General features: G+C 37.3%; 1 protein-coding gene and 1 non-coding gene across 3 annotated transcripts in view; both read right to left on the minus strand.

Annotated features, from left to right (window-relative positions):
- STIL (SCL/TAL1 interrupting locus) overlaps positions 1 to 27,749 on the minus strand; it is a 54,460-nt gene that overhangs the window by 11,357 nt on the left and 15,354 nt on the right. The window contains exons 7-15 of one of the 2 annotated variants that reach the window (XM_005678453.3): positions 27,503 to 27,586; positions 26,076 to 26,162; positions 19,769 to 19,919; positions 17,718 to 17,827; positions 13,425 to 13,539; positions 11,392 to 12,357; positions 8,141 to 8,306; positions 4,576 to 4,807; positions 116 to 329 (exon numbers count right to left, since the gene is read on the minus strand). In XM_005678453.3, the coding sequence (XP_005678510.2) occupies positions 116 to 329; positions 4,576 to 4,807; positions 8,141 to 8,306; positions 11,392 to 12,357; positions 13,425 to 13,539; positions 17,718 to 17,827; positions 19,769 to 19,919; positions 26,076 to 26,162; positions 27,503 to 27,586 (2,125 nt within the window). The remainder of the gene's footprint in view (positions 1 to 115; positions 330 to 4,575; positions 4,808 to 8,140; positions 8,307 to 11,391; positions 12,358 to 13,424; positions 13,540 to 17,717; positions 17,828 to 19,768; positions 19,920 to 26,075; positions 26,163 to 27,502; positions 27,587 to 27,749) is intronic. The other variant, XM_005678454.3, reaches the window with a different exon arrangement.
- Positions 16,177 to 16,248, minus strand: TRNAE-UUC. Its single transcript has one exon. It is a non-coding gene; the product is annotated as a tRNA-Glu (tRNA).

The raw sequence follows: 27,749 nt of genomic DNA on the forward strand, positions 1-27,749 counted from the left end.
GGAAAATCTTTTTCCTAGCAAGGTCCCCATCAGTTTAAAGATGGGAAAGGCTAAACTAGTGTACCTTAGACTAATCACCATCTCACAAAAGACAGAATGCTTTCCATTTTCTTACCAGCACGTCCTGGAATAGTTGCTGGCTATCTGATGGTTGATGAGGCAAGGGCTGCGTGACTTGCTCGGTTTTGGGTTCCCCTGATGTTCCAGAGCTATTAGTGGCACCCTCTGTTGGTCCACTCTGGAAGCACATGCTTACACACTCTGCTTGCAGGGGATTCGGAAAGAATACAGGTACATCAGGTTCTTTTCTCTCAAGTGGAGAAGAGCTGCTTGAAAGGACATATATAAAGTAACTGTTAGTTAATTCTGTTATTTTGTTTTACAACAACAACAAAACAAACAGAAATCTTAAATGGTTTGTTAAAACAAAAACAATTCCTTATTATACCAGTCAAAGCTCTCTGAAACTTGGTAGTCAACCTGGCTTTTCAGCCAGTCCCTTTCAGTCAATGCTCCCTGTTTATCTTCTAAACAAATTGGATTACGAACAATACTCTGAATTCTTCTGCCCATAAATTTTGTCTACTATGCAATAGTTCTCAATCTTAACACCACCATCAATATTACTTGTAAAGTTTTAAAAAACACAACTGGTTGGACTTCTCCCCCACAGAGATTCTCAACTGGTGGAGCGCCCCAATTTACTGTATTTTCAAATGCCCTGGAGCCAAGAGTTACTGTTCTAATGCATTTAAATTGGCATACTCTTATCAAAATCCTATCCACTGTTCAAGGGACGTTTTAAAAGTTTACTTCCTCTATGATGTTCTAAAATGTTAACTGGATATGTCCTCTTGCTTCTTTCAACCTCCATTAGCACTTTATCTCTTGCTGCTAAGTCACTTCAGTCTTGTCCGACTCTCTGCAACCCCATAGTCGGCAGCCCACCAGGCTCCCCCGTCCCTGGGATTCTCCAGGCAAGAATACTGGAGTGGGTTGCCATTTCCTTCTCCAATGCATGAAAGTGAAAAGTGAAAGTGAAGTTGCTCAGTCGTGTCTGACCCTCAGCGACCCCATGGACTGCAGCCCACCAGGCTCCTCCGTTCATGGGATTTTCCAGGCAAGAGTACTGGAGTGGGGTGCCATTGCCTTCTCCATCTTTTTATCTCTTAGGTCACATATAAAAATGTGAAGTCGCTCAGTCATGTCCAACTCTTCGCGACTCCATGGACTGTAGTCCACCAGGCTCCTCTGTCCATGGGGATCCTTCAAGCAAGAACATTAGAGTGGGTTGCCATTTCCTTCTCCAGGGGATCTTCCCAACCCAGGGATCGAACTTGGGTCTCCCGCATTGCAGGCAGACTCTTTATCCTCTGCGCCACCAGGGAAAATACACTCTCATTTATTATAAAGGTATATGTGTGTTCATTATATCTTGGGCAAATATCTTAATCTCTCTTGGCCTCAGCTTCCTCATTCATAAAATGGGAAAAACAGCATCCACCTCCCTGGGTTGAAAGACAGGAGACAGGACTAAAGGAAATACAGACTGCCCAGCACAGTACAGATAAACCTAGTGGCGGATCTGTAATTGCTAGCTTTCCTCATCTCCTGCTGCTATCCCCTTACTTCCTAAATAGCACACTGAACCTTCATCATCAATCATGTTAACTGATTTCACTTTAATGACGACATCAAAACTCAAATGAAGAAGCAGAAAGCCAGGCTTCAGAGATTTTATGACTTCTGGGGAAAGTACTTGTACCAAGCAGGAGTTTTATCATGCAAACATCTGCAAAGCTCTTTATTTTTTAAGAAGAGTTCACGTCAGTCACTGAGTTAGACTTATTCTACCTTTAGCTAAATGATGACAATTAATTTTTAAGGTACTAATTCTGGTACTATTCTATGTGTTTTACATATATTAACTCATCTAATCTTTACAACAATCCTGAGATAGGTACTTTCACTGTCTCCATCTACAGAAAAGAAAACAGAAGCATTCAGAAATTATGAGACCTGCCCACGGTCACACAGTTTTGATTTGAATCCAGGCAGTTTGGATTCCATGCTCTTAATCACTCTGCTATATTGCCTTTTCAAGAATCTAAAAATACCTGTTTTGGTGTCTAACCTACCAAACAAAAATAAAAGCTAAAAATTCCAGAAGAAAAGAACTAAAACATTAACAATTTCAAATTTGAAAAAATTTTTAAAGATGATTCTAATATGGCAAGTATTAACAGGTATGTCCAAAGCCTGGCTTCTTAAAAAAAAGGAAAAGTATTGTGTCAAAAAAAAGTCTATGGATATCACACATGGCTCTTCCCTGGGAAAAAGCAACCGATTACCATACATGCTGCAAGTTAAAAAATCTACCTTTCACAAACTGCTTTAACATTAGACTAAATCCAGCAAGACATCCAAAGAGGACAGGTACCATGTATGAATACTCAGCAGCACAAACCACAGCATGAATCAGACCAGATGTTTGGGAAGAATCCTAGAAAAGCACCAAAAGCACCATACACAACACTGGAGATGCCATTTAATCCGAATCATATACTATGGCGGAACAAAGATCAGATTTACATCTAGTTATATGTTGGAATCCACAGAGGTGGTTAATCGCCCTGAAAAAGCAATTAATTGCATTCTATCAGCTAACTCAGATCTGTTTCTGAAGTTAAACACCACAATGGATTGGAGATTTTTAAAGTTCTACTTTCAGAGGGAAAAACTAATCCTTAAAAGTAGTCTACAATTTACGAAAGGAAAGACAGATAGAATAAATGTGGATAACCACACGGAGAACAAATAAGGATAACCACAGTTCATGTCTCTTTGTTCTCATTTTCTGTAACTATTCCAAGTGAAATGTGAACTTATCTTGGGGGCTTACCCCAAACTGCTCTTCCTATCACCTAACATCTATGAAGTAGCTGATGTGGGGAACTAGACACTGGTTTAAGTCCTAAAGGTACAGAAATGAGTATGATCCACAACCTGTAGGAATTCAATCTAGTGGGGGTTGAGACAGGTATACAGATCTTTTTAATATACTGTGGTACATATTATGAATACTTAATTGAATTGTAAGGTTAAAACATACTCTCTACTGAGCAAAGCAGATAAATATTTCTGGTTTTCTGGAAGGGTGTTTGTTGTTCTAATCATTATTGTAATCAGATAATTTAAAATATCAACTATTACCAAAAGGCTTAAAATTTTAAAAAGTAATCAACTGCCTGCCCATGCCACCGCTACCACTGAATTCACGTCTTTTAAAACTATTTCATGTGATATTACACTGTGGTATTTTAACCCACTTTATTCCTTTACATTCAAAATGTATCCTACACCTGATCGCTGCCACTACTTCCAATTCCCAGGCACCTTCATCTCACTTGGTCTTCAATCTACTAACCAGTCTCCTTACTTCTAATCTTAACCCCCATCAGTTCACTTGCCACAAAACAGCTGGAATGGCCTTTAAAAAACAAAAATGATCATACCACTACATCATTTAAAATCCTCCCTGATGCTAATGAACACAGAATATATTCAGAACTTCTACATCCCACAAAGCCCTACATAATCTGAAGGCTTCTTTCACCATCTTACTTAATATACCCACTTCACTCCCATGCCACTATCCTAGTTACACTCCACTTGGTCACCCTGGTTTATTTTCTTCAGGCAGTGGTCTTTATATGAAATTATATGTTTCCTGCTGATGCGGTTATTGTCTCCAGAACTCATGGAAATTCCATGAAGTCAGGAGCTTTGTCTGACCTACTGCTCAATTTCTAGGGCTTAGTTTTTTGGCAGCATATACCAGAAGCTCAAAGAATATTTGCTGAATTTGTTTACAAATTTGCAAAGGATCTGAATTACTTCAGAATCCTTATTTTTTTAATAGAAAATTTCACAATGAAAAACTTAAAACACAAGAGAGTTTAACAAATTACTATGTACAATCAGTTTTAAAAATTATCTACTCAGAGTCTATCTTACTTCAGCTCTACCCTTTACCATTTCATCCCCATTAGCTTATTGAGTATATCTTGAATAACAGGGTACATCTCTCAGAAATAAAGACTCTGTTATTATGCACATATAATAGAGTATGTAAATCTTAAATTCAGGACCCTGGCTCCATCTGGGACCTAGTGTCAGACTCTCCAGTGAGGCCTGACATACGTATTTCTGATCTGCAACTGTTCTGGTTTAGACTGTTTTATACATCCAATGACTGACATCTGGGAATGGGCATAGAAGGCTCAGAATCGTCTTTTACAGGGAATTCCCTGGCATTTCAGTGGTTAGACGTCCAGTGGTTAGGACTCCATGGTTCCACTGCAGGGGGCGTAGGTTAGATCCCTGGTGGGGGAAACTAAGATCCCGTATGACGAGTGGTGCAGCCAAAGAACTGTCTGTTACACAGCAATCACATTAGGAAAGACACCATGAGAATACTTTTACGGAACAAATGTTCCTGAGTTAGAATACCAGAGGAACATTAGAACTTAAAAAGAAAAAAAGATGATGAATACTGAATCGAAGAGATCTTACTTGGATATACAAAGTTGCTGATTAAATTCTTCTTCCACAGCAACGTTACTCTCTTCAAAACTGGGAATATCAACAGCTTTTAACGAAGATGCACTACCTGGAGTACTTGTGACTTCATTATTAATATCAACAGAAAAATTCATGTCCTCACTGGAAATCTTGGTATCATCTTGCCTCAGCTGAGATTCAGGCTCTTGATCGTCACCTGCCGCATTCCAAAACAAGCTGGCACCTGGGGAATAGATGATTTAACAGATGCAGAAACAGACAATTATCGAAAATAATTCTCTGACAAACTTTTGTTAAGTAACATTAGCTATATTAACACAATTACCTAGAACTGTTTTCAGATTATATTTTCTCAGAAATGCCATGAAGAAATAAATGACAAGCGAAGAGAGGAAACTGAGTACAAAGGGAAAGAGGACCTTTCAGGCCCTGACTCTTCAAGAGGTATGGCTCTCATGACGGGTTTTACCTGTCAAGGTTCTGAATATGATTTGGAGTATATATGTGTTTTGAAAACTGCTGTTCTGAAAAACAGGAGAAAATATATAAAATGCAAATCCCTGGGCTCTTTGATTTTGATTCTTAAACACAACCTTTATGAGACTATATTAGGGTTATATCAGATATATGTAATATAAGGCAAGTAAAAATCAAATATTTCCCAAATTTAATAGATCATTTGCACAACTATTTCATGTATTATTATTTGCTTACTGATTTTCTTTAAATCAACTCACTGTTTTACCGAGCTACATCATTTCTATGAAATCATTAATTTTTATGTGCTGCTGCTACTGCTAAGTCACTTCAGTTGTGTCCGACTCTGTGCGACCCCATAGATGGCAGCCCACCAGGCTCCCCCGTCCCTGGGATTCTCCAGGCAAGAACACTGGAGTGGGTTGCCATTCCCTTCTCCAGTGCATGAAAGTGAAAAGTGAAAATGAAGTGGCTCAGTCCTGTCTGACCCTCAGCAACCCCATGGACTGCAGCCTTCCAGGCTTCTCCGTCCATGGGATTTTCCAAGCAAGAGTACTGGAGTGGGGTGCCATTGCCGTCTCTGTTTTATGTGCTAGTTATATTTTTTTCTAAAACTTATAGGAATAAATATATCTACACAGTATAAAATAGTAATCTGTATACTACACCAAATCATCTTTTGAATCTGAGCAATAAGCATTCCACATTTTGAGAAATATTGCGATACATACATGATTTAAAGAAATAAAGTTAAAACCAAAGACTAAATTCAAGTCAAAATTGTTTCCACTTTGAGCATCAGCTTGGGTGATTTTATAAACATAAATTAATAAAAGGATGATTTATTTTTGTATTCACTAAGCATTTAAAAAAATCCCTGGTCAGGAATCTAAGATCCTGCAAGCCACACAGCACAGCGCACCCCAAAAATAAAAGGACAATTTAGAAAAGTTACGTAAGTGCTGCTACTCTTCCTGAACACCACCAATGTATACCCTTAGGAATTAAGTATTATCATAGAGAGCCATTTAATTCAAATGACTAATAATTCATTTTTCTGCATATAAGTCAAAGCTCTAAATATGACTATATGAGGTTTCAAAATATTTGAAATATACATCATGCTTGAAAACTTGTTTCAAATAATTTCAGGATATCAGTTTGATTTAGGCATCAGGCTAGGTAATGAGATACAAGTCAATAAAAGTTTACAGTCTAGTGACAGACACAGATGATGAACAACTGGAATATAGTGAGTACAGCACTTCACGAGAGGACATAGAAGGAAACTGCACTTTTTGGTTTATCTCATAATACTCCTTTACTACCACCCTCTACAACACACATATGCAGGAAACTGTCATCCCTGCAATTAACAAAGACGGGACTCCAGCAGATATGTCCCTATTACATGTTTCTCAATCCCCTTATAATCCAAACTAGACCATTCAGGTTCTCTGCATTTTGAAGTTGAGACTGAAGGATCATAATGTGGTTTGTGTACATGGGTAGAACTGTATAAAAGAAACTCTGGGGCTCTGAGTGAGCTGTATTTTAAAATGTAAAGCAGTGAAGACTCCAGATAGAGTTGATAAAACAGCCATGTGTAATACCTGGATACTCCAGTGATCTCTAGTTTCTACGTCTAGTTTTTCTCTGAAGTCCAGCCCAATTCTTGGCCTTGGTTTTCATGAAACATCCCCATATCCTTCCAGTAAATTCCCCTTCCTTGCTTAGTTCAAAGTTGCTTATGTTACTTGCCACTAAAAAAATCTTAACTGAGTAATACCTGAATTTGACTTATAAACGTACATGAGGTTCCCGCTACCCTCCCTCACTGCTGCCCTCTTCATGAAGTTTAGATAACATCTGGGTACAGATAAAGAATACAGCAATCTGTCTTCCTTGTTAATGCTCTCTCTCAAATTTGTATTCCCCAGGCTCAAGCCTTCGTCTGTTACTGTCACAACTCTTATGTCATCAATCCACTCCACTCTCCTAACATCTGAGTATCACCAGCTACACTTCCAAAATAGCTCAGTCTGGACAGATATTTAGACTGAACTCATCTCCTCTCCTCTGCTTCTCTAACTTGCCTCCCTCTGTCATCCAAGCTCAACATCATGAAGTAACTTTCATTTTCACCTTTAATAAATGTTTAATTTTGGAATAATTCTAGATTCACAGAGAAGATAAAACAGAGAGTTACTGTGTATTCCTCACCCAGTTCTCCCCGTTGTTAACATCTTACATTATCATGGCACGTTTTTCAAAATCAAGAAAACAGTGTTGGTACATTACTATTAACTAAAACTCCAGACTTTGGATTTCACCAATTTTTCCAGTAATGTTCTCTTTCTGTTTCAGTATCCAATCCAGGATAATCACACAGCATTTAACTAAATTAACTTGAATCTTCCAACTGCCATATCCAATTAGTTTGGATCTACTGATTGGATCTTAGTCTTATCAACACTGTACATGACTCTTCCTCTTTAGTCTTACAACCACCACCCTATATACTAGACATCTTGCTAGATACTGAACACACAAAAATGTTCTTAAAGATCTCATAGTCTGATTGTGAGGAAATATGTAACACATAGATCTCATTTATATTGCTGATTTTTTAAAAGGCCTTCTATTTTGCTTATAAGATGAAACAGACACGGCTTTGTGAAAGATGTGGTAATGGCTCTCCGTGACATAGTAATGGGTAGAGTATTAGACAACTCAGAACTCTGTTGTTTCTCTGAGCCTGTAATTTTTCTACCAATCTGTTCTGCCATCTCTCAATTCCACAAAGATCCTACATTCCCTTCAAGGCCAAGAATCAATAACACTGCATGGATGAAATCTTCCCTGATCCCCTAAACCACAGATGACTTCTCTCATTAGAACTGGGTCCAGCTTGGAAAAGCAGCAAAAACAAACAACACATTACGTTATGTGGTTTCCAATCTGTTTTCAGGTAGAGTTTTATTTCATAAAGAGTAAAATCACACAAAGAGTTAAGTTACTCAGCACCTTGGTTTAAATTCTATGTGTACTATGTACAAATTAAGAAAAATGAAATTACCTGTGCTCACAGCAATGCTTACACTTTTTCTCATGTGCAAAGCAGGGGGAGACTGTGCTTCCATGGAAACCAATTCCATTTGTCTTGCAGCTTGCGTTGTGTCTTCATCAGTGGTTGTCTTAGAGGAACAGGGCTGCAGAGACTGTGCTTCTAACAAACGCTGAATCTGTATCAATTAAAAACACTTTTTATGTATGTTTATGACAGTGAAGTAATCAACCAAACTGACAGAAGAGTTTAAAAATGAATTACAAAGTGCTCCAGTTATAAATAACTGACTTTTAACTATATTTTCTCACATTTCAACTAGATTATATCATAAAATTTATTCAATGCTGAAAATAATTGTCATTAGTTATTAAGAAGCATTTATATGGGCTACCTATTAAAAGTAAAAACATAGGTGCTTAGATCAACATTCATAAATTGACACTCGTGTAGAAAAGCCTTAATGTTAACACTCTGACATTTTATTTCTATTTCATTTATGAATCAAAAGTAAGATAGAGGGGATTCTCTAATGCTACATACCAAATGTGAAAAATTTTTTTACACAAGATTCATTTTATAAAGGTCACCCAGAATTGTCCATGTTTGGTCATGCTGAAACTGGAAATATTAATAACAATCTCTAACACTGAGTGCTTCCTGTTTACAAGACATTACAATAAGAGCTTTTATGTATGATTTTTACAACCACCCTGTGAATATGTACTACTAGCAAGCACAGTTTACAGAGAAAAAACCTGAGGCAGTATAAATAAAGTTACTTGCCCAGGTCACATAATTAACAAGTAGCAAAGCTGAAGTTCAAGCACCAAAAGCTTCCCCTCCTACCATAAAACTTATCTCTTTATAGGGGTTGGGAGGGATGCTCAAGAGGAAAGGAATATATAGCTATGACCGATTCATGTTGTACAGCTGAAACCAATACAACATTATAAAGTAATTAGCCTCCAATTTAACAGAAAAAAAAAAAAAAACAACTTATTCCTGTAAAGTATACACTTCCATATTTTTTAGTGTATTCTCAAAGTCTGTGGAGAAGGCAATGGCACCCCACTCCAGTACTCTTGCCTGGAAAATCCCAGGGGTGGAGGAGCCTGGTAGGCTGCAGTCCATGGGGTCGCGAAGAGTCGGACACGACTGAGCGACTTCACTTTCACTTTTCACTTTCATGCATTGGAGAAGGAAATGGCAACCCACTCCAGTGTTCTTGCCTGGAGAATCTCAGGGACGGGGCAACCTGGTGGGCTGCCGTCTATGGGGTCGCACAGAGTCGGACATGACTGAAGCGACTTAGCAGCAGCAGCAAAGTCTGCATCCATCACCACCATCTAACTCTACGTTTCATTAACCTTTGCAAAACCTTTGTGCCCACTAGCTGTCACTCTCCATGGCTCCAGAATCTAGCCTCTGGCAACCACTCATCTACTTTCTATCTCTATATGTGTGTGTGTGCGCTAAGTCACCTCAGTCATGTCCAACTCTTTGCCAACCTTATGGACTGTAGACTACCAGCCTCCTCTGTCCAAGGGATTCTCCAGAGAATACTGGAGTGGGTTTCCATGCTCTCCTCCAGGGGATCTTCCCAACCAAGGGATCGAACTCACATCTCTTCTGTCTCCTGCTTTGACAGGCAGGTTCTTTACCACTAGTGCCACCTGACAAGCCACTGTATCTCTACAGATGTGCCTATTCTGGACATCTGACAGAAATGAAACCAAACAACACGTGGCCTTATATCTTGCTGTTTTCATTTTCATAACATTTTCAAAGTTTGTCTGTGCTGTAGTACCTATCAGTACTTCATTCTTTTTGATGAGTGAACTATTCCCTTGTATATATAATGTCACATTTGTGTTCATCTATTCATCAGTTGATGGACTCTGGATTGTTTTCACCCTTGGCTATTACAAACAGTGTTGCTATAAACGTGTGTAAAAGTTTTTGTGTGGTCATATTTTTTCATTTCTCTTGGATATACATCTAGGAGTGGAAAAGCCTCCTCTTTTAAGCACTGTAATCATGTTTCCCTATAAGTTACACTTCGTATTCAACTCATCTCTTTAATTTTAGCAGATTAACTTTATTAAGTTAAGAAGGTTGCCATTTCTTTCTCCAGTTGTCTTCCCAACCCAGGGATCGAACCTGGGTCTCCTGCATTGCAGGCAGATGCTTTACCATATGAGCCACTAGGGAAGCCCGTAAGTTACACTGCTGTATTCAACTCATCTCATTAATTTTAGCAGATTAACTTTATTAATATAGGAAAATAAGTATTATCAATAAATTATTGACATCAGTAGAAATATAACCTGCATTAATAATACAAAAAGGCATATGTACTTATAGTGGTTCAGAGCATGGGCTTTAGTGTCTTGAGGACATAACTCCTACTCTGTTACCTTTTGGAAAAGCTATTTAGCCACTGTGAGATTCAATATTACCTAAAACTAAGGTAGTTGTAAGGACTAAGAGACAAATAAGATAATTGTAATTTGCTGATTGTTTACTAAAGCTTCATCCTACACTAAGCACTTTAGATAGATAGACAGATGTGTGTGTATGTGTACATATACACATATAAATTCATTTAACCATCAGATCTATATATATTAATAGCACCAATCATTATTCCCAATTTACAGCTGAGAAAAGTGAGGTTTAGAGAAATTGCATAGGAAATACTTGATAAGACATTTACTACAAAGTTATAGAGATTAAACTAAACGGTAGTAGTGCTGGAATAGATAGGCAGATCAATGGAGAGTACAGTATAGAAATAGATATAAACACATGATGCTTTCATTATAAAATAAAAAATACATTTTTAAATCATTAACAAAAAGATATATTATTCAATAAATATATGGAGTCAGTCATCTAAGGATAAAAAGAAAAAAAATATTTTATCTAGTGTAACAAAATAAAATAAAGCACCAAATAAAACCTTGATTGTTGTTGTTTAGTCGCTAAGTCATGTCTGACTCTTTTGCATCTCCATGGACTGTAGCCTGCCAAGTTCCTTCCATCCATGGGGTTTCCCAGGCAAGAGTAATGGAGTGGGTTGCCATTTCCTTATCAAATCCTCATTTTCCTAATGTGTAAAACATCAGGGCCTAGAATCCAGTTTCCAGGGTCTCTTCTAATTCTGACATTCTGCAATTCTACCTCATAACTATAGTTACTGAAGAGTTGCCAGTTACTTTTTAAAAATTCAAGAATTTAATAGAAGAAAGCTAGCAAACCTGTGCTTGAAGTAGTCGCAGCTGCCTGTCTTGCTCTGTGATGAACCTATACGCATCTGGAGACAGTCCCATCATTCCATCATCTGACCCAGTCTTGGGTGTGTGCACACATACTGTGCAAGGCCATGGGTTACAGAAGTCCATGTGTGGAGGGAGTCTTGCCACAGGTGATGGTTCTACATTGCTGTGGGAAGAACAACCCCCCATGTTTCCCTGAGGTCTCAAGGCTATAGGACTACTTGAAGAAAAGAATGCATTATGGTACTGAGCTGGACATCCACCTGGATGAAATAATGAATGTTTCTGAAGGATTTCAGACTTGAGGTCTTGAACAGATCCTACTGTATTCATTCCTTGCCAAGAATTTATTGGGCTATACTGAATATGGCCACGATGCTGACAACAACTGCAAACATTTGTGGAATAGTAAGACGGTGGCGGGGGAGTAGGTATTTGAAATTCCATCGGTCTTCCTGAATTATGGGGTGAAAAAACAAAATTGTGGGGGTGGGACTGTGGGGCAAGAGAAGACTGCTTGGAATTAAATGTGGAGGATCTTACAGGATACTCTTCTTTGTGTACATTTGCAGCAGAAACTGTTTGAAGCTTTTCAGATGCATCTGAAGACAGTCCATTAAAAGAGGGCTTACTACTGTTCCTGATATGAGAGTTCCCTTTCTTGCAGGTAGACAGCTGTCTTACTTTGCAGTGTCTCAAAGGAGCAGTGTCTTGGTTTAATTGATTTGGTAGCCCTCTGAAGGAAGGCTCTCCAGCTTCTGCTTCTGGTCTGTGTTTCTCATCACAAAGCTGGGGTTGTGACTGCTCCAGGTGCTCAGAATGGTTAATCAACAAAGGAGGATTTTCATTATTCACCATTTCCAATGGGTTGGGCACAGGGGTTGGTTCTATGGAGTTTCCATCCAACACAAGTGAAAGTTCAGGAACTGATGGCTGGATCTTAGAAACCTATAAGTGGGAAAGAAATGAAAGAAGTATCTTTCACAAGAAAGATATATGATTCATTTTCCTTAAGCTAGTATTTTCCAAATTGTATCTAGTTATTTATTAAAAAGTATTGATTATTTACACAGTTGACAAATATCTGCTGGGCATCTTCTATATGCTAGTACCAGGAACACAACTGTCAACAAAATAAATAAGGTCCTTGCCCTCACAAACTTATTTAACAATGAAACTCTTTTCACTGGAACGCCAATTGACGTTGCTTAGATTATAGAACTCAAAATGGGAAGCAGACTTTTTTTACCCTCTCTGCAAAAACAAAAAAAATTATCAGACCAGATGCTTCAACACATCTCGTAAAGAATCACGTTTTCTCATCTTACTAAGAAAGGGCCTTCCAGTAAGTGTTTCAAAATATCACACTAAGTGAAATTATTCACTGCTATTCTTTTTATTGATATCAACTAAAAGAGCTGGAGGAGAGCCAAAGAGTAAGTAAAGTACTCGCTGTGGTGAATTTGGTTATAATATTAATTTAAGAAAACTTTCTCATTCCTTTTTCTTGTAATAAGTAATTAATTATCCAATTAAGACAGAACAATTCTAAAATAACCCACTAGTTGGCCTCAATAAAAAAAATTATGATGGGTTGTTAGCAATCCCCCAAAGCAAGTAGAATATTTTCTCAAAATACGGTGATAAGAAACAATGTCGAGTTCTGGTGATAGTATAGAATGTTGAGTCTACATGGGTTAAAAGCACCAGATTCTGAAACGAAACCTCTTAAACTACTAGTCTATCAAATCCTAAACTTCCTGAATTCCAGCTTTACTACTTCCTAGTTATATAATCCTAGGGAGCTAACTTAACCTCTTTTCCTTGGTTTTCTCTGGAAATACTATACTTACTTATTACAATATGTGTACATACTTATATATATTACTACATATGATAATTAAATGTACCTGTGAGGAATATATGGTATTTATCTTTATATATTATTGAGTGCTTTAACATGAAGAGACTTTTAGGTTTCTAATTGTAAAGGTGAGTTCTAAGACCAGTGATACCTTCTGACTCACTGGATGAGGACTAGGAATTGGTCTTGGAGAAACATCTTCATCTTCAACACCAGAGTCATGATCATTCGTTGGCATTTTCCCTGGAGGTACCTTCTGGGAAGAGCTAAAGAACAGAGGGGAGAAAAAGTAAGTCTTCAGTAATCGGTATTCATTTGTTCTTTTTTTTAAAAAAAAAATCTGGAACACTTCATGAATTTGCATGTCACAGTTGCACAGAGGCCATGCTTATCTTCTCTGTATCATTCCAATTTTAGTATATGTGCTGCTGAAGTGAGCACTCTTCTTTCATTTTAAAGCTGAATAAGGTTCTTTAATTAGACACAGTAGTGTCTTGATCACTTAATTTAGTATCTGACAACCACAAAGTATTTTATTTTTCAAGCCAGTGTCAGATGATCAGGAAAGTTGAGCCAGTCAGACTCATGCTTAATAATTCTTCCCCTTCTCCTGACCATGGCAAGTTTAACCCATTTATTCTTTTTTAACTTATTTTTTTAATTAAAGTATAGCTGAATCACAATGTTGTGTTAATTACTGTTGTACAGCTAAGTGACTCAGTCATACATAGATACATACACATTCTTTTTCATATTCTTTTCCACTATAGTTTAATCACAGGATATTGAGTATATTGTCCTGTGCTACACAGTAGGACTGTTGTTCACCCATTCTGTATATACCCGTTTGCACCTGCTAATCCCAGACTCCCAGTTCAGCCCTCTCCAACCCACCTGCCCCTTGGCGAGCACCAGTCTATTCTCTATGTCCCTGATTCTGTTTCTGTTTCACAGACAGATTAATTTATTTCATATTTTAGATTCCACATATACCATACGGTATGTGCCTTTCTCTTTTTGATTTACTTCTCTTAGTATGATCATCTCTAGTTGCATCCATAACCCAGTTATTGTGAAGTCATAATAAAGCAAATTACTGAGCAGTTTCTGAATTAACCACTTTAAGGAGCGTAGAAATACATAAGATATTGAATTTACCGTAAAAAAATCTATCATCTGATGAAAGAGATGTATACTCACTATATTCAACATAATACATTAAACACTCACTGTTTAAAGAAAGAAAGAAAAAAAGAAAGAAAAACCAAGTGTTAGAAAGAAAAACCAAGTAAGGAATTACATTTTCCTATGCACTTATATCTGTTATGGTAAACTACCCTGAGACTGACTGAAGTGCCTCCTTCCACTTAGTCAGTTGTAGTTATTGTGCCGCAAGTATCGTGCCTCAGTAGAACACAGAAAAAGTTTTGAGTGTTGGTACTGAACTTCAAATGCTGAAGTTACAGTTTAAGACTAAGATTTGAAAGACTATATACATCAAGTTTTTGTGCATCAGAGACATTACTTTGCCAACAAAGGCCCGTCTAATCAAGGCTATGGTTTTTCCAGTGGTCATGTATGGATGTGTGAGTTGGACTGTGAAGAAAGCTGAGCGCCGAAGAATTGATGCTTTTGAACTGTGGTGTTGGAGAAGACTCTTGAGAGTCCCCTGGACTGCAAGGAGATCCAACCAGTCCATTTTGAAGGAGATCAGCCCTGGGATTTCTTCGGAGGGAATGATGTTGAAGCTGAAACTCCAGTACTTTGGCCACCTCATGCGAAGAGTTGACTCATTGGAAAAGACTTTGATGCTGGGAGGGATTGGGGACAGGAGGAAAAGGGGACAACAGAGGATGAGATGGCTGGATGCCATCACCGACTCAATGGACGTGAGTTTGAATGAACTCCGGGAGTTGGTGATGGACAGGGAGGTCTGGTGTGCTGCGATTCACGGGGTCGCAAAGAGTCGGACACTACTGAGTGACTGAACTGAACTGAAACTAAATAAAATCTCAATAAGATGAGGTAGGGAAGATGACAGAAAAGCCAGAAGGAAGCTAAGAGAGTTTAGACATTAATGGAATTTTGAAGAAAGGGTCCTGTCTCCATAGTAGGCTGAACAGCAGAAACCCTTAGGCAGATGTGGAAGATCTGACACCAGAACAGACCTTTGTCCCAAACCCTGGTAGTCTGGAGAGGCAAACACAGAGTTCTTTCTGTGCCAAGGTGCTGCACTGAAACAATCCCACAAAGCTCTCCTGCCATACCCAAGAAGGACATGGAGAATACAGAATGACATTCCATATGCCTCCGCGCAGCACAGACAAGACACAGAGAACCAGTGACCTGAACAGGTTAAAGAGGTTGCAGTAGGAACCTGTACAAACCGACTGTCAAAGATCAGATGCAAAAGAAAACATCTCAGCAGATGGCCAAGTGGTGTGGGTGGATGAGAATCACGTCACCCCCTCATCACCAGTAGTGGCACAGTGCTAGTGAAAGTGTTAGTCGCTCAGTCATGTCTGACTCTTTGTAACTGCATGGAAGCTAGTCCGCCTGTAGGGGAGCATGGTGGGCTACAGTCCGTGGAATTCTCTAGGCAAGAATATTGGAGTGGGTTGCCGTTCCCTTCTCCAGGGGATCTTCCCAACCCAGGGATTGAACCCAGGTCTTCTGCATTGACAGGCAGATTCTTTACCGTCTGAGCCACCAGGGAAGCATAGGGCATAGCATTAGTCCCCTCTAAATTACATGAAACCTCAGCGGAAACAGGATAAACAGACCTTGAATTGATTGAAATTTGGCTTCCATAACTGTGCATAATGATGAAGAGGGGCTCAAAATGGAAATTAGGTACGTTACTTTTTAAATTTTGGCCATGCCACATGGCTTGTGGATCTTAGTTCCCTGATCAGGGATCGAACCCAGGCCTCAGCAGTGAAAGTGCTGAGTCCTAACCACTGGAACACCAGGGAATTCCCCCAATTACTTTTAAAAAGAAAACAAGTGGGCACAGTTTCAATCCCTAGTTGGGGAACTAAGATCCCATATCCTGTGTGGTGCAGCCAAAAATTAAAAAAAAAAAATTCACTGTGAGCTTTTTTTAGCAGTCAAACAAAAAGAAAAAACTTGACCTATAATTTCAACAAAAGTTATCTAGGGATAAACATTTTACAAAAATTCAAATCTAAAAATGACTGATCCTTATCTAAGCTTTGGTCAGAGCTGAAAACAGACATTGTTTTTCAACAACGTTTAAGAAATTACCAAGCATCCCCTTAACTTGGCTTTTTCTTCCATAAACATTCAATAAAATCTTGAAAAAAGCTTTAAACCTTCAGTCAGTGGTGGTGTTCCTGCAAGTCTATAAGAATATAGTTTTCTGGTGACCTAGCCTGTTTCAAGGATAACTTAAAATGCCCAAAGATAGAGCTTACTTCAGACATCTTTCTAATCCCCAGAATCTGTGAATATGTTAGTGAACAAGGAAAAAGGGAGTTTACAGATGTCCTTAAGGTAAAGAATCTTGAGATGTGGAGATTATCCTAGACGATCAGATGAGTTCAATGTAAACACAATTGTCCTTATAAGATGGAGTCAAGATAACAGTCAGGGAAGGAGATGTGAGGACAGAAACAGAAGTCAGAGAGAGAGATTTGAAGATGCTATGCTTCTAGCTTTGAAGGTGGAGTAAGGGACCACCAGACAACAAGGAATGCAGGTGGCCTCTAGAAGCTGGAAGAAGGAACATGGATTTACCACTGAAACTTCTGAAGAGAATGCAGCCCTACCATCACTTTAATTTTAGCTGCAAAGGCCCATTTTGGACTCCTGACTCCTAGAACTAGAAGGTGATAGATTTGTATTATCTGACGTCAGTAGGTGTGTAGTAATTTGTTAGACTAGCAATAACAAATCTCTCTATGCACTAGTTGGTTCTATTTCTTTGGAGAACCCTAATATAAAGGGAATATTTAGTTTACCAAAGTAGATATTGGACCCAAAAGGTCACAAGCCATTATTTAATATTCTCCAAGTGCATTTGCTTTAAAAGTTTTCTGTTTTAGGTAGAGGAGTTATTTTTATAGTAGGAGTTATTTTTATAGTAGTTTATCTGATAGCCCTAGGTTTAATACTACAAGGAAGGGAAGACAGAAGGCAAACTAAACAAAAACAGGATGTTTCTTCTTAAGTAAGATAATTTCTTGACAAATACTTTTGTTCCCCTATGTAATAAATCAAGTCAAATGAGAACCATATTAGAGTTGTCACTTCATTAAAATTATCATCCAACTTACAAATATGAAGGAATGCATTTAAAGTAAGGACACCTGTGGTATAAGATTTACAAACAGTTCCCTCAGAAATAACTGGGGACTTACTTTAATTATTAAAAACTAATGAAAGTAATAAAAAAAAGTATGATAATAAAAATATCTTTTACCTCTTAATTGAAAGATTCTTAGAAACTTTTTTAAAAAACTCTCTTTCTGCATTCTGGTCTTCAGCGCTCAATTCAAAACAGACGGGATTTTTGTCAGAAGATTCAACATTCTGAAATAAAAGTAGGTCATACTTTGAGATGTGACTTAAATAAACACCAGAGAATACTATGTAGATGAAAAGTAGCTCTGAAACACTGGGTGGGAAGGGGAATTATGATTTCTGTAACTGTAATCTTTCTTTAAAAAAATATTTTTTAATTGAGATATAATTGACATAACATTATAATACTTTCAGGTATACAACATGATCCGATATTTGAATATATTGTGAAACACCCACTGCAATTAAGTCTAGTTAACATTCACCACCATACAGATGATAAATTTTTTCTTATGATAAGAATTTTCAAAATATAGTATAGTATTATTAACTATATTCACCATGCTGTATATTACATCTCCATGACTTACCTACTTTAAAACTGCAAGTCTATATCTTTGGACCACCTTTGGCCATTTTGGCCACCCTCAAACCTTCACTAACCCTTATCACTCTCTTGCAAATCACCGATTTGTTCTCTGTCTGTGAGTTCAACAAAATGTTTTAATTTTTTAAAAAATATTCCACATATAAGTGACATATGGTATTTGTCTATGTTTTGTTAATTTCACTTAGCATAATGCCCTCAGAGTCCATCTATGTTGTCACAAACAGCAAGATTTCCTTTCTTTTTTATGGTTGAATAGTTTTCCATTATATAAACATGTGATATAATATAAATCATATTTTCTTTATCCATCCATCCGTGGACACTTAGGTTATTTGAATGCCTTGGCTATTGTAAATACTGTTGCAATTAACATGGTGGTGTGGGTATCTTTTTGAGTTAGTGTTTTTATTTCCTTTGGATAAACACCCAGAAGTGGAATTACTGAATCATATGGTAGTTCTATTTTTATGCAACCTTTTAAAAAACTATCTATCTGCTTACTATATAAATGAAAGTGAAAACTTAACTTCGCTATATAACTTACAACTTAATAACCAGATTCAGTTAAATAGTAACTTTAAACTGAGGATACAATCTGAAGAATAAAATGAGTGAATGATATATGTCTCTAAAACGGAAATAAGTAATTATACATCAAAGATGATTATGCTTATAATTAAAATACAAAAACTTGATTCATGAATTAATACAACCTATAAATGAAATTAAAGGCACAAAATAAGATCTGAGTAGAAACACACAGTTATTTAGGGATTGTCAATATTTTTGTAAAATGATACATAATTTTTTTTTAGAATTATTTTTTATTATTGGCCTTAGAATGTTTTTCTTAAAAGAATAAATTTAATTAAAAAAAACTTTATTATTTATTTATTTATTTATTTATTTGGCTATACTGTGTCTTAGCTGTAGCATGTGGGATCTAGTTCCCTGACCAGGAAGGAGCACAGAGTCTTAGCCAATGGACCACGAGGCAATTCCCAGCCTTAGAATGCTTTAACATAATGACACTTATGGTTTCAAAGACCTGCTTTTTCTGTGACCATCACCTAAATGTATTTTTATGTATATTATTCGATACAGCAACAATCCACTCTGATTCCAAGGATCACATATTATAGATGCTGATTTTTAACTATGAGAAATCACTTTTTATACCCATAATTTAAAAAATTAACTTTCAGGACAAAGGAAACACTAAGATCACAAATTAACTCTCAACATCATAAAATGAAACAACACATGAATTCTTTATATAACTTTAAAAGGTTTTAGAAAAACATGGAAAAGTTACTCTGTGGATAACATTTGATCCTGTATTAGAATTTGGTTCTGAAGGTTATGTCCTAAAATTTACAAAACGAAATTAACCATAAATGAATAAAGTTAATATTAAGTAAGACTGATCAAAAATAAAGAAAGCCTAACACTTTGAGTTACTATTTTAAAGGGTAGAGACCATTGGGTTTATAAGGCCAATATACAACAACATATAACTAAATAGTCATTAGTGTGCTAGGTGATCCAATCACACTTACTTTGAAAAGGCGTAAGGTTTCCTTGCTGGTTAGTAGCTGGAATCGAAGGTCAGGTAACCTGCCATCACAAGGGAGGCATTCATAAAATTCAGGGTCCTTATGTGTCACAGAATAGAGAACTATGATGAAATTTCCAGATTCTGAAAACACCCTGGACAAAAAAAAAATGCCATTTACTTAAAATTTATTGAAAATAACAAAAGCACATCAAAGAATTCTATGTGAGTCTCTCAACTTAGTTAACAGACTAAACAGTCCAATTTTTGGAAGAAAACTGCTTACTTTTCCCTGACCAGGTACTGAACCCACACTCCCTGCAATTAATTTTTACTGGAGTATAGTTGATTTACAAGGTTGTGTTAGTTTCTGCTGTACAGCAAACTGCATCAGTTACAACCCCTCATTTTCAGATTCCCTTCCCATTTAGGTCACCACCGAGCATTAAGTAGAGCTCCATGTGCTCTGCAGTAGATTCCCATTAGTTTCCTATTTTATACATAGCAGTATGTATATGTCAATCCCAATCTCCCAACCCATCCTACCCACCACCCCCCTTGATATCCACAGGTTTGTTCTCCACATCTGTCTATTTCTGCTTTGCAAATAAATTAATCTGTATCATTTTCCTAGATTACACATATAAGTGATATTATTTGATTATCTGTTTTTTTCTTTCTGACTTACTTCACTCAGTATGACAATCTCTAGGTCTATCCACATCTCTGCAAATGGCCCAATTTTGTTCCCTTTTATGGCTGAGTAATATTCCATTATATTATATATATGTACCATATATTCTTTATCCATTCCTCTACTGATGGACATTTAGGTTGCTTCCATGTCCTGGCTATTGTAAATAGTGCTACATTGAACATTAGGGTGCATAAATCTTTTGGAATTATAATTTTTTTCCAGGTATATGCCCAGGAATGGGATTGCTGGGTAATATGGTAGTTCTAATTTTAATTTTTTAAGGAACCTCCATACTATTCTCCACAGTGGCTGTACCAATTTATAATACATCCTCACCAACAGTGTGGAGTTCCCTCTGCTCCACATCTTCTCCAGCATTTACTGTTTGTAGATTTTTTGATGATGACCATTCTGACCGGTGTGAGGTAATACCTCATTGTAGCTTTGATTTGTATTTCTCTAATAAGTGACGCTGAGCATCTTTTCATGTGTTTGTTGGTCTGTATGTTTCGTTTGGAGAAATGTCTATATAGGTTTCCTGCCCATTTTTCCACTGGGTTACTTGGTCAATCTTAAAGGAAATCAGTCCTGAATATTCACTGCAAGGACTGATACTGAAGCTCCAATACTCTGGCCACCTGACGTGAAGAACTGACCCACTGGAAAAAACCCTCATACCAGGAAAGATTGAAGGCAGGAGAAGAAGGGGACGACAGAGGATGAGATGGTTGGATGGCATCACTGACTCCATGGACATGAGTTTGGGCAAGCTCCAGGAGTTGGTGATGGACAGGGAAACCTGGTGTGCTGCAGTCCATGGGGTTGCAAAGAGTCAGACACAATTAGCAACTAACTCATACTGACTGCTTGGTTTTGATATTGAGCTGCATGAGCTGTTTATATATTTTGGAGATTAATCCCTTGTCAGTCACTTCATTTGCAAATACTTTCTTTCATTCTAGGGGTTGTCTTTTTGTTTGGTCTATGGTTTCCTTTGCTGTGCAAGAGCTTTTAAGTTTAATTTGGTCCCACTTATTTATTTTTATTTTCATAACTCTAAGAGATGGGTCAGAAAAGATCTTGCTACAATGTATCTCAGTGAGTGGTCTGCCTATGTTTTCTTCTAAGTTTTACAGTGTCTGTCCTTACATTTAGGTCTTTAATTTGAGTTTATTTTTGTGTATGATGTTAGTTGTTGTTTAGTCCATCAGTCATGTCTGACTCTTTGTGACTCCACGGACTGTAGCTAGCCAGGCTCCTCTGTTCATGGGATTTCCCAGGCAAGAATATTGGAGTAGGTTGCCATTTCCTTCTCCAGGTATGGTGTTAGGGAGCATTCTAATATCAGTCTTGTACATGTGGCTGTTCAGTTTTCCCAGCACCACTTATTAAAGAAGGTTGTCTTTTCTCCATTGTATACTCTTCTCTTTGTCATAGATTAGATGACTATAGGTGTATGGGTTCATCTCTGGGCTTTCTATCCTATTCCACTGGCTGATATTTCTGTTTCTGTGCCAGGACCATATTTTTTCATACTGTCTCGATTAATGTGTAGCTTTGTAGCATAGTCTGAAAGACAGGGAACCTGATTCCTCCAGATCAGTTTTTCTTTTTCAAGATTGCTTAGGCTATTTGAGCTCTTCTGTGTTTCCACAAAAACTGTATAATTTTTTGGCTCTATAATTTTTTGGTTCTAATTCTGTGAAAAATGCCACTGGTAATCTCAGAGGGATTACACTGAATCTGTAGATTGCTTTGGGTAGTACAGCCATTTTTACAATACTGATTTTTCCTGTCTAAAACATAGCACATCTCCCTGTTTGCATCATATTTGATTTCTTTCACCAGTATCTTATAGTTTTCTCAGTACAGGTCAGGTTAGACAGGTTTATTCCTAGGTATGTTATTCTTTTTGCTGCAATGGTAAATGGAACTGTTTCTTTAATTGCATTTGCTAGTTCTTATTTGACAATCTTGGATTTCTTTCCATGTCACTATTCTATACTATACCTTTGATATTCTTTGCTAGTTACTATCCAGTAATATAACATATAGATGTGCTATTACTGATTCATGTAGACGTCTAAAAGTAGAAATTTAAATTATTTATAGTATTTCACTACTGTAAACAATGATAAAATGAATATTCATTTTGTTCACTACATGACTCAACAAAGTAATCAAGAGTCCTTAAAACATACACCAAAACCCAATATTTAAAAATACTTTTAGTTAATTCTCTACTCTGTAAAATGTTGAATGAAAATGATTTGGGGATATATTATACTATTAACAAAATAAGGCAGTGGGAATTCAGAAGGCAGAATGCCCATTCTGTTCAATTCCTCGCTTGAGAGTCAGACAAGACCACTGATCAGAATGCTGTTAAGTATCAACCTAAGCTATGTCAAGCGATACTGATGCCTCCTTGGTTAAAGGGTGGCATTATAGTCCAGGTATCAAAGAAATTGCCTAATGCTTCAGACTAAAAGAGAGAGCTTCAAAACTAACTTTACTGAGCATTTACTATCAATAAGTAATTAAAGCAAGACCAGTTACTGATAATAAAACTTAATTGTACTAATATGCCAAAATGAACATTTAATTTATGTTTTATTGCAGGGAAAATTAATTGTATTTTATAATTAAAATGTAAAAAGTAGAATTGTAAAAGCTTCTAAAGAGATTTTTAATAAAAATCCTTTCTAACCAAAACAGAAAAAGAAAGGATAAATCTGACTTTAAAAAAACATCTATTTGGGAAAAAATATTAACCAAAGTCAAATAAAATGACATTCTGGGGGGAAATAAACTTGTGCCTGTGTATCTATAGCGTGCTCAGTCATATCTAACACTTTGTGACTCCCACAGATTGGACTGTAGCCCACCAGGCTCCTCTGTCCATGGGATTTCCCAGGCAAGAATACTTGCTGCTAAGTCACTTCAGTCGTGTCCGACTCTGTGCGACCCCACAGATAGCAGCCCACCAGGCTCCCCCGTCCCTGGGATTCTCTAGGCAAGAACACTGGAGTGGGTTGCCATTTCCTTCTCCAATGCATGAAAGTGAAAAGTCAAAGTGAAGTTGCTCAGTCGTGTCTGACTCTTCGCAACCCCATGGACAGCAACCCACCAGGCTCCCCCGTCCATGGGATTTTCCAGGCAAGAGTACTGGAGTGGGGTGCCATCGCCTTCTCCAAGAATACTTGGGTGGGTTCTATTTCCTTCTCCAGAGGATATTCCTGACCCAGGGATTGAACCTGTGTCTCCTGTACTGGCAGGCAGCTTCCTTACCACTAAATCACCTGAAAATCCCACCAATACATATATACATATGCACATTTTTATAACATATTTATATACATATATAAAATCTTTGTAGCATATAACACATATATTTTAATAAATACGTATATCTCTGTGTGTACAAGTGTGCTTAGTTGCTTCACTAGTGTCTGACTTTTGCAATCTAGGGACTATAGCCCGCCAGGCTCTTCTGTCCATGGGACTTTCCAGGCAAGAATACTGGAGTGGGTTACATGCCCTCCTCCAGGGGATCTCCCCAAACAAGGGATCGAACCCACGTCTCCTGCACTGCAGGTGGATTCTTTACTGCTGAGCCACCAGAGAAGCCCATTTTCTCTGTATACTTTACATATTATATAAACGCATACATAGAGAGAATAAGAAAAAGAGCTGTTATAAAGCAATGTGAAAAAGATGTACAATCCAACAGAATAAAGGCAAGAGACACGATTAGGAAGCTCCAAGAAGTTGATGTGATAAAACATCAGAAAAGGCCATTTTTCATCTGTCAGATTTGCAAAGATCAAAGCCTAATGATGGCCCTCCAGTTACCTCTCTGAGGTCTTATTGTTTTTCCCTTCCCTCACTCCTCTCCAGCCACACTACCTCCTTTCTGTGCCTTAAAGATGCAAGGTGATCTTTCACGCATAGCCTTTGCACCCATCTGTCTGGGATGCTGCCCCAGACAGCCGCATGGCTTACTACCTCATTTCAGGTCTTTGCCTGCCTGACAGCCCTATTTAAAACTGCAACCCTACCTGCCACTGTATCAACACAACATCTGCCTCCCTGCTTGTTTTTCTTCACAGCACTTATCACCTTGTAAAATACTATTTATTTTACTTTTCCTATTTAATGCTTTTCTCTATAGGGTCTTTATTTTGTGTACTGCTTACTGCCAATATCACAAATAGTGCTTGATACCTAGTAGGTGCTCAACAAATACTTGTTCCACAGTGTTAGTGAGGGGATGGAGAAAACAGGCACTCTCAGACACTGTCAGAAAGATTATAAATTGGTAGTCTTTGAAGGGCAAATTGGCAATATCTACCAAAGCTTCCCAGGTGGAGCTAGTGGTAAAGAATCTGCCTGCCAATGCAGGAGATGCAAGAGACACAGGTTCGATCACTAGGTTGGGAAGATCGCTTGGACAAGGGCATGATAACTCACTCCAGTATTCTTCCCTGGAGAATCCCATGGACAGAGAAGCCTGGAAGGGTCTCACACAGTGGGACATGACTGAAGCGACTTAGCATGCATCAAAACTTAAAATTATATGCTTTTCACCCAGAAAAAAACACTTTTAGGTGTTTATTCTACAAACATACTAGTATCTGCACACAAAGATATATAAGGCAAAGTTTCTGCAAGCAAAAGGAGCAGTTTTAAAAATGTAGTATCTATTATTTACTATTCAGTTGTAAAACATATGTGTTAAATCTGTATGTGCCAAGATTTAGTAATGATCTCTAAGTTATTATGACATAGAGAAAAAAGCAACAGAGAAAAGGGTGAACAGTGTGATCTCATTTTTGATTTAACTTTTATAGGTCAGGAAGGGTGATATTTGTCTATGCTTCAAGAAGGAAGCACTCCTTGAACAGTGGTTGTCTCTGGGGATAGGGTATCTGGGGAAATGGGGTGGAAGAGACATTTTTATTATGCATCTTTATGTATGTCTGATTTATTGTCATGTACTTGCACTGGCTTCCCATTAAATTTTCTTTTAAGTGTATTATAGCCACCAAAGCAGACAGAAAGAGAATATGGAATTTTCATTTAATAGATGAAGAAAGGAAGAGGCAAATAGTGGAACCATGTACAAAATAAAATGAGGAAGTGAGGTCAGAAAGTTTATTACTTCCAAAGCTTATACTTTAGTTCCAAGAATATTAAAATTCAAGTGTTTCTTAGGGTACTATCAGTAGCACTGAGTAAATAAAACACTTGTTAAGGTAAAAAAATTCTAACTTATTTTCAGTCACATCAATGAAAATCAATCTTTTTTATGAAATAGAATGCTAGAGTAGATGATCCCAAGGGTTTCCCCCCAACTCATTAAAAATGTATCTTCTGTGTTACAGTACTGTTGTTAGGCAAGTGAATTTCTTGATATTTCTAAGTTTAGCACAACATCATCTTTTCTGTCTGGTTTTATTCCTGTTTAATATAAGGTTTGTTTTTCTTGGTGTGTTTGTTCTTCTGGTTTGTAAAAGGTTAAGGCATAGCATGAATCTTAAATGATACCAATAAAACATGAGTAGAGGAAAAGATCAAAATAAAGCCCTATCAAAATAAAAATACCACTTACCTTTCTTGAATAGAAGAACTGAACATGTATCGCAAGCAGCAGGCCCATACCTGAGGACTATAGATATGTATAATTCCAGACAGCCAGCTAAAACAAAAAACAGAAGTTAAGAACTACAGTCATTTACAAATTAGTATTTAACATCTTTAGATTATGTTCTTCTCAAGGTAATGTGGCAGAGATCCTTGGCATTCACCAGGAATAGATCAAAGGGCTCATAATCAAGAAATCTATGAACATTAAACCATGGTGATAATTAAGAGGGAGACTATAGATATAGCTATAACTATAGACAGATATTTAGAGAGAGCACTACTTTCTGTCCTTTTCCACCTGAAATGGTAGTCAAATGGTGAGAGAGAAAATGGTTAACAATAGAAGTGAAAATAAGAATTAATCAATTAGCCTGTACTAGAAAGAATATTCTGAAATAAGGGAGGATGAAGCTAGCAGCCTAAAACCATAGTTATTGAAAGGACTGAATTCTAGAAATATATAGGGTAGCCTGAAACACAGAAAAATTCTTAATAGATACTCACTTAAGCAGGAACAATACACAGCCACTTAAGACCAGAGTGAACAGACAGTAAGTAAATTTCATAGTCCACAAAACATTTGTGCACTCTTATTTTTTAACTCTGCACATACCATTCCCACACACGGGTTCCTTACTCCATCAATCCTTCCTTCTATTGGCCACACACGTAAGGTCCAGCTCAAGTTTGCCTTTCCCCTATCATCTCTCTTAAAAACAGCAATAGTGCTCAGTCTAAACTGTTTATTTCATAGTAAATTATAAATTCCTTGAGGAGCTTTAAATCCCAACACAGTATGAAACACAAGACTATGTATAGCATGAGCACTCAATAAATACTGAATTAAGATAAATTTCTGACTGAATAATCTGTCTAAATGTCATTAACCACTAACTTGAAAGAGACAGCCATAAATACTGAGAATTTCTGGAAAACTGCCTGGCAGTGAATTTTAAACAATGTTATATTCTGAGTCCTGGATTCTTCAAATTGCCTTAAGGACTGGAATAGTGAGTAAGGTTAAAGAAACAGGGCTCTAAGGCTTCAGCTTCAACCAGAAGAATTCGGCTTTGTTTTATATACTAGAATTCTTCCTAAGATTGGACAAAAATCTTGCTTTAATTGGTTCAGCTATTAAAATAAGAAAGCTTAAGCATCACTGGCATTCATGATTTTATAAGGTGAAAGCGAAAGTCGCTCAGTCGTGTCCGATCCTTTGCGACCCCATGGACTGTCCATGGAATTCTCCAGGCCAGAATACTGGAGTGGGTAGCCTTTCCCTTGATCCAAGTATTAATGACATATTCATAGTACAAATGATTCACATATTTATCATATACATTTAAGTACATATATGGCTGAAAAGGTTTTTATAAGTAATGCAATACTTACATTCCCACTAACGGTAGAGAATAGACCTTGGGATCAGATTCCAGCAAAAGTAATAGCTTGCGTGTCTCATCCATGGTGAGATATCTAAGCAAGAGACATTCATATAAAAACAATTGGAACTATGTACTTTACCTAAAAGAGAATAATCTGAGTGCTAAAGAAGTATATTTTAGGCAGAGAAAAGGATTCAAATAAATAATTTTTCTCACGTACACACAAAGAAAAGAGTTCAAAGTGTAGAAAAAGA

Source organism: Capra hircus, chromosome 3 (assembly GCF_001704415.2).
Source record: "Capra hircus breed San Clemente chromosome 3, ASM170441v1, whole genome shotgun sequence".
NCBI classification, from domain to species: Eukaryota; Metazoa; Chordata; class Mammalia; order Artiodactyla; family Bovidae; genus Capra; species Capra hircus.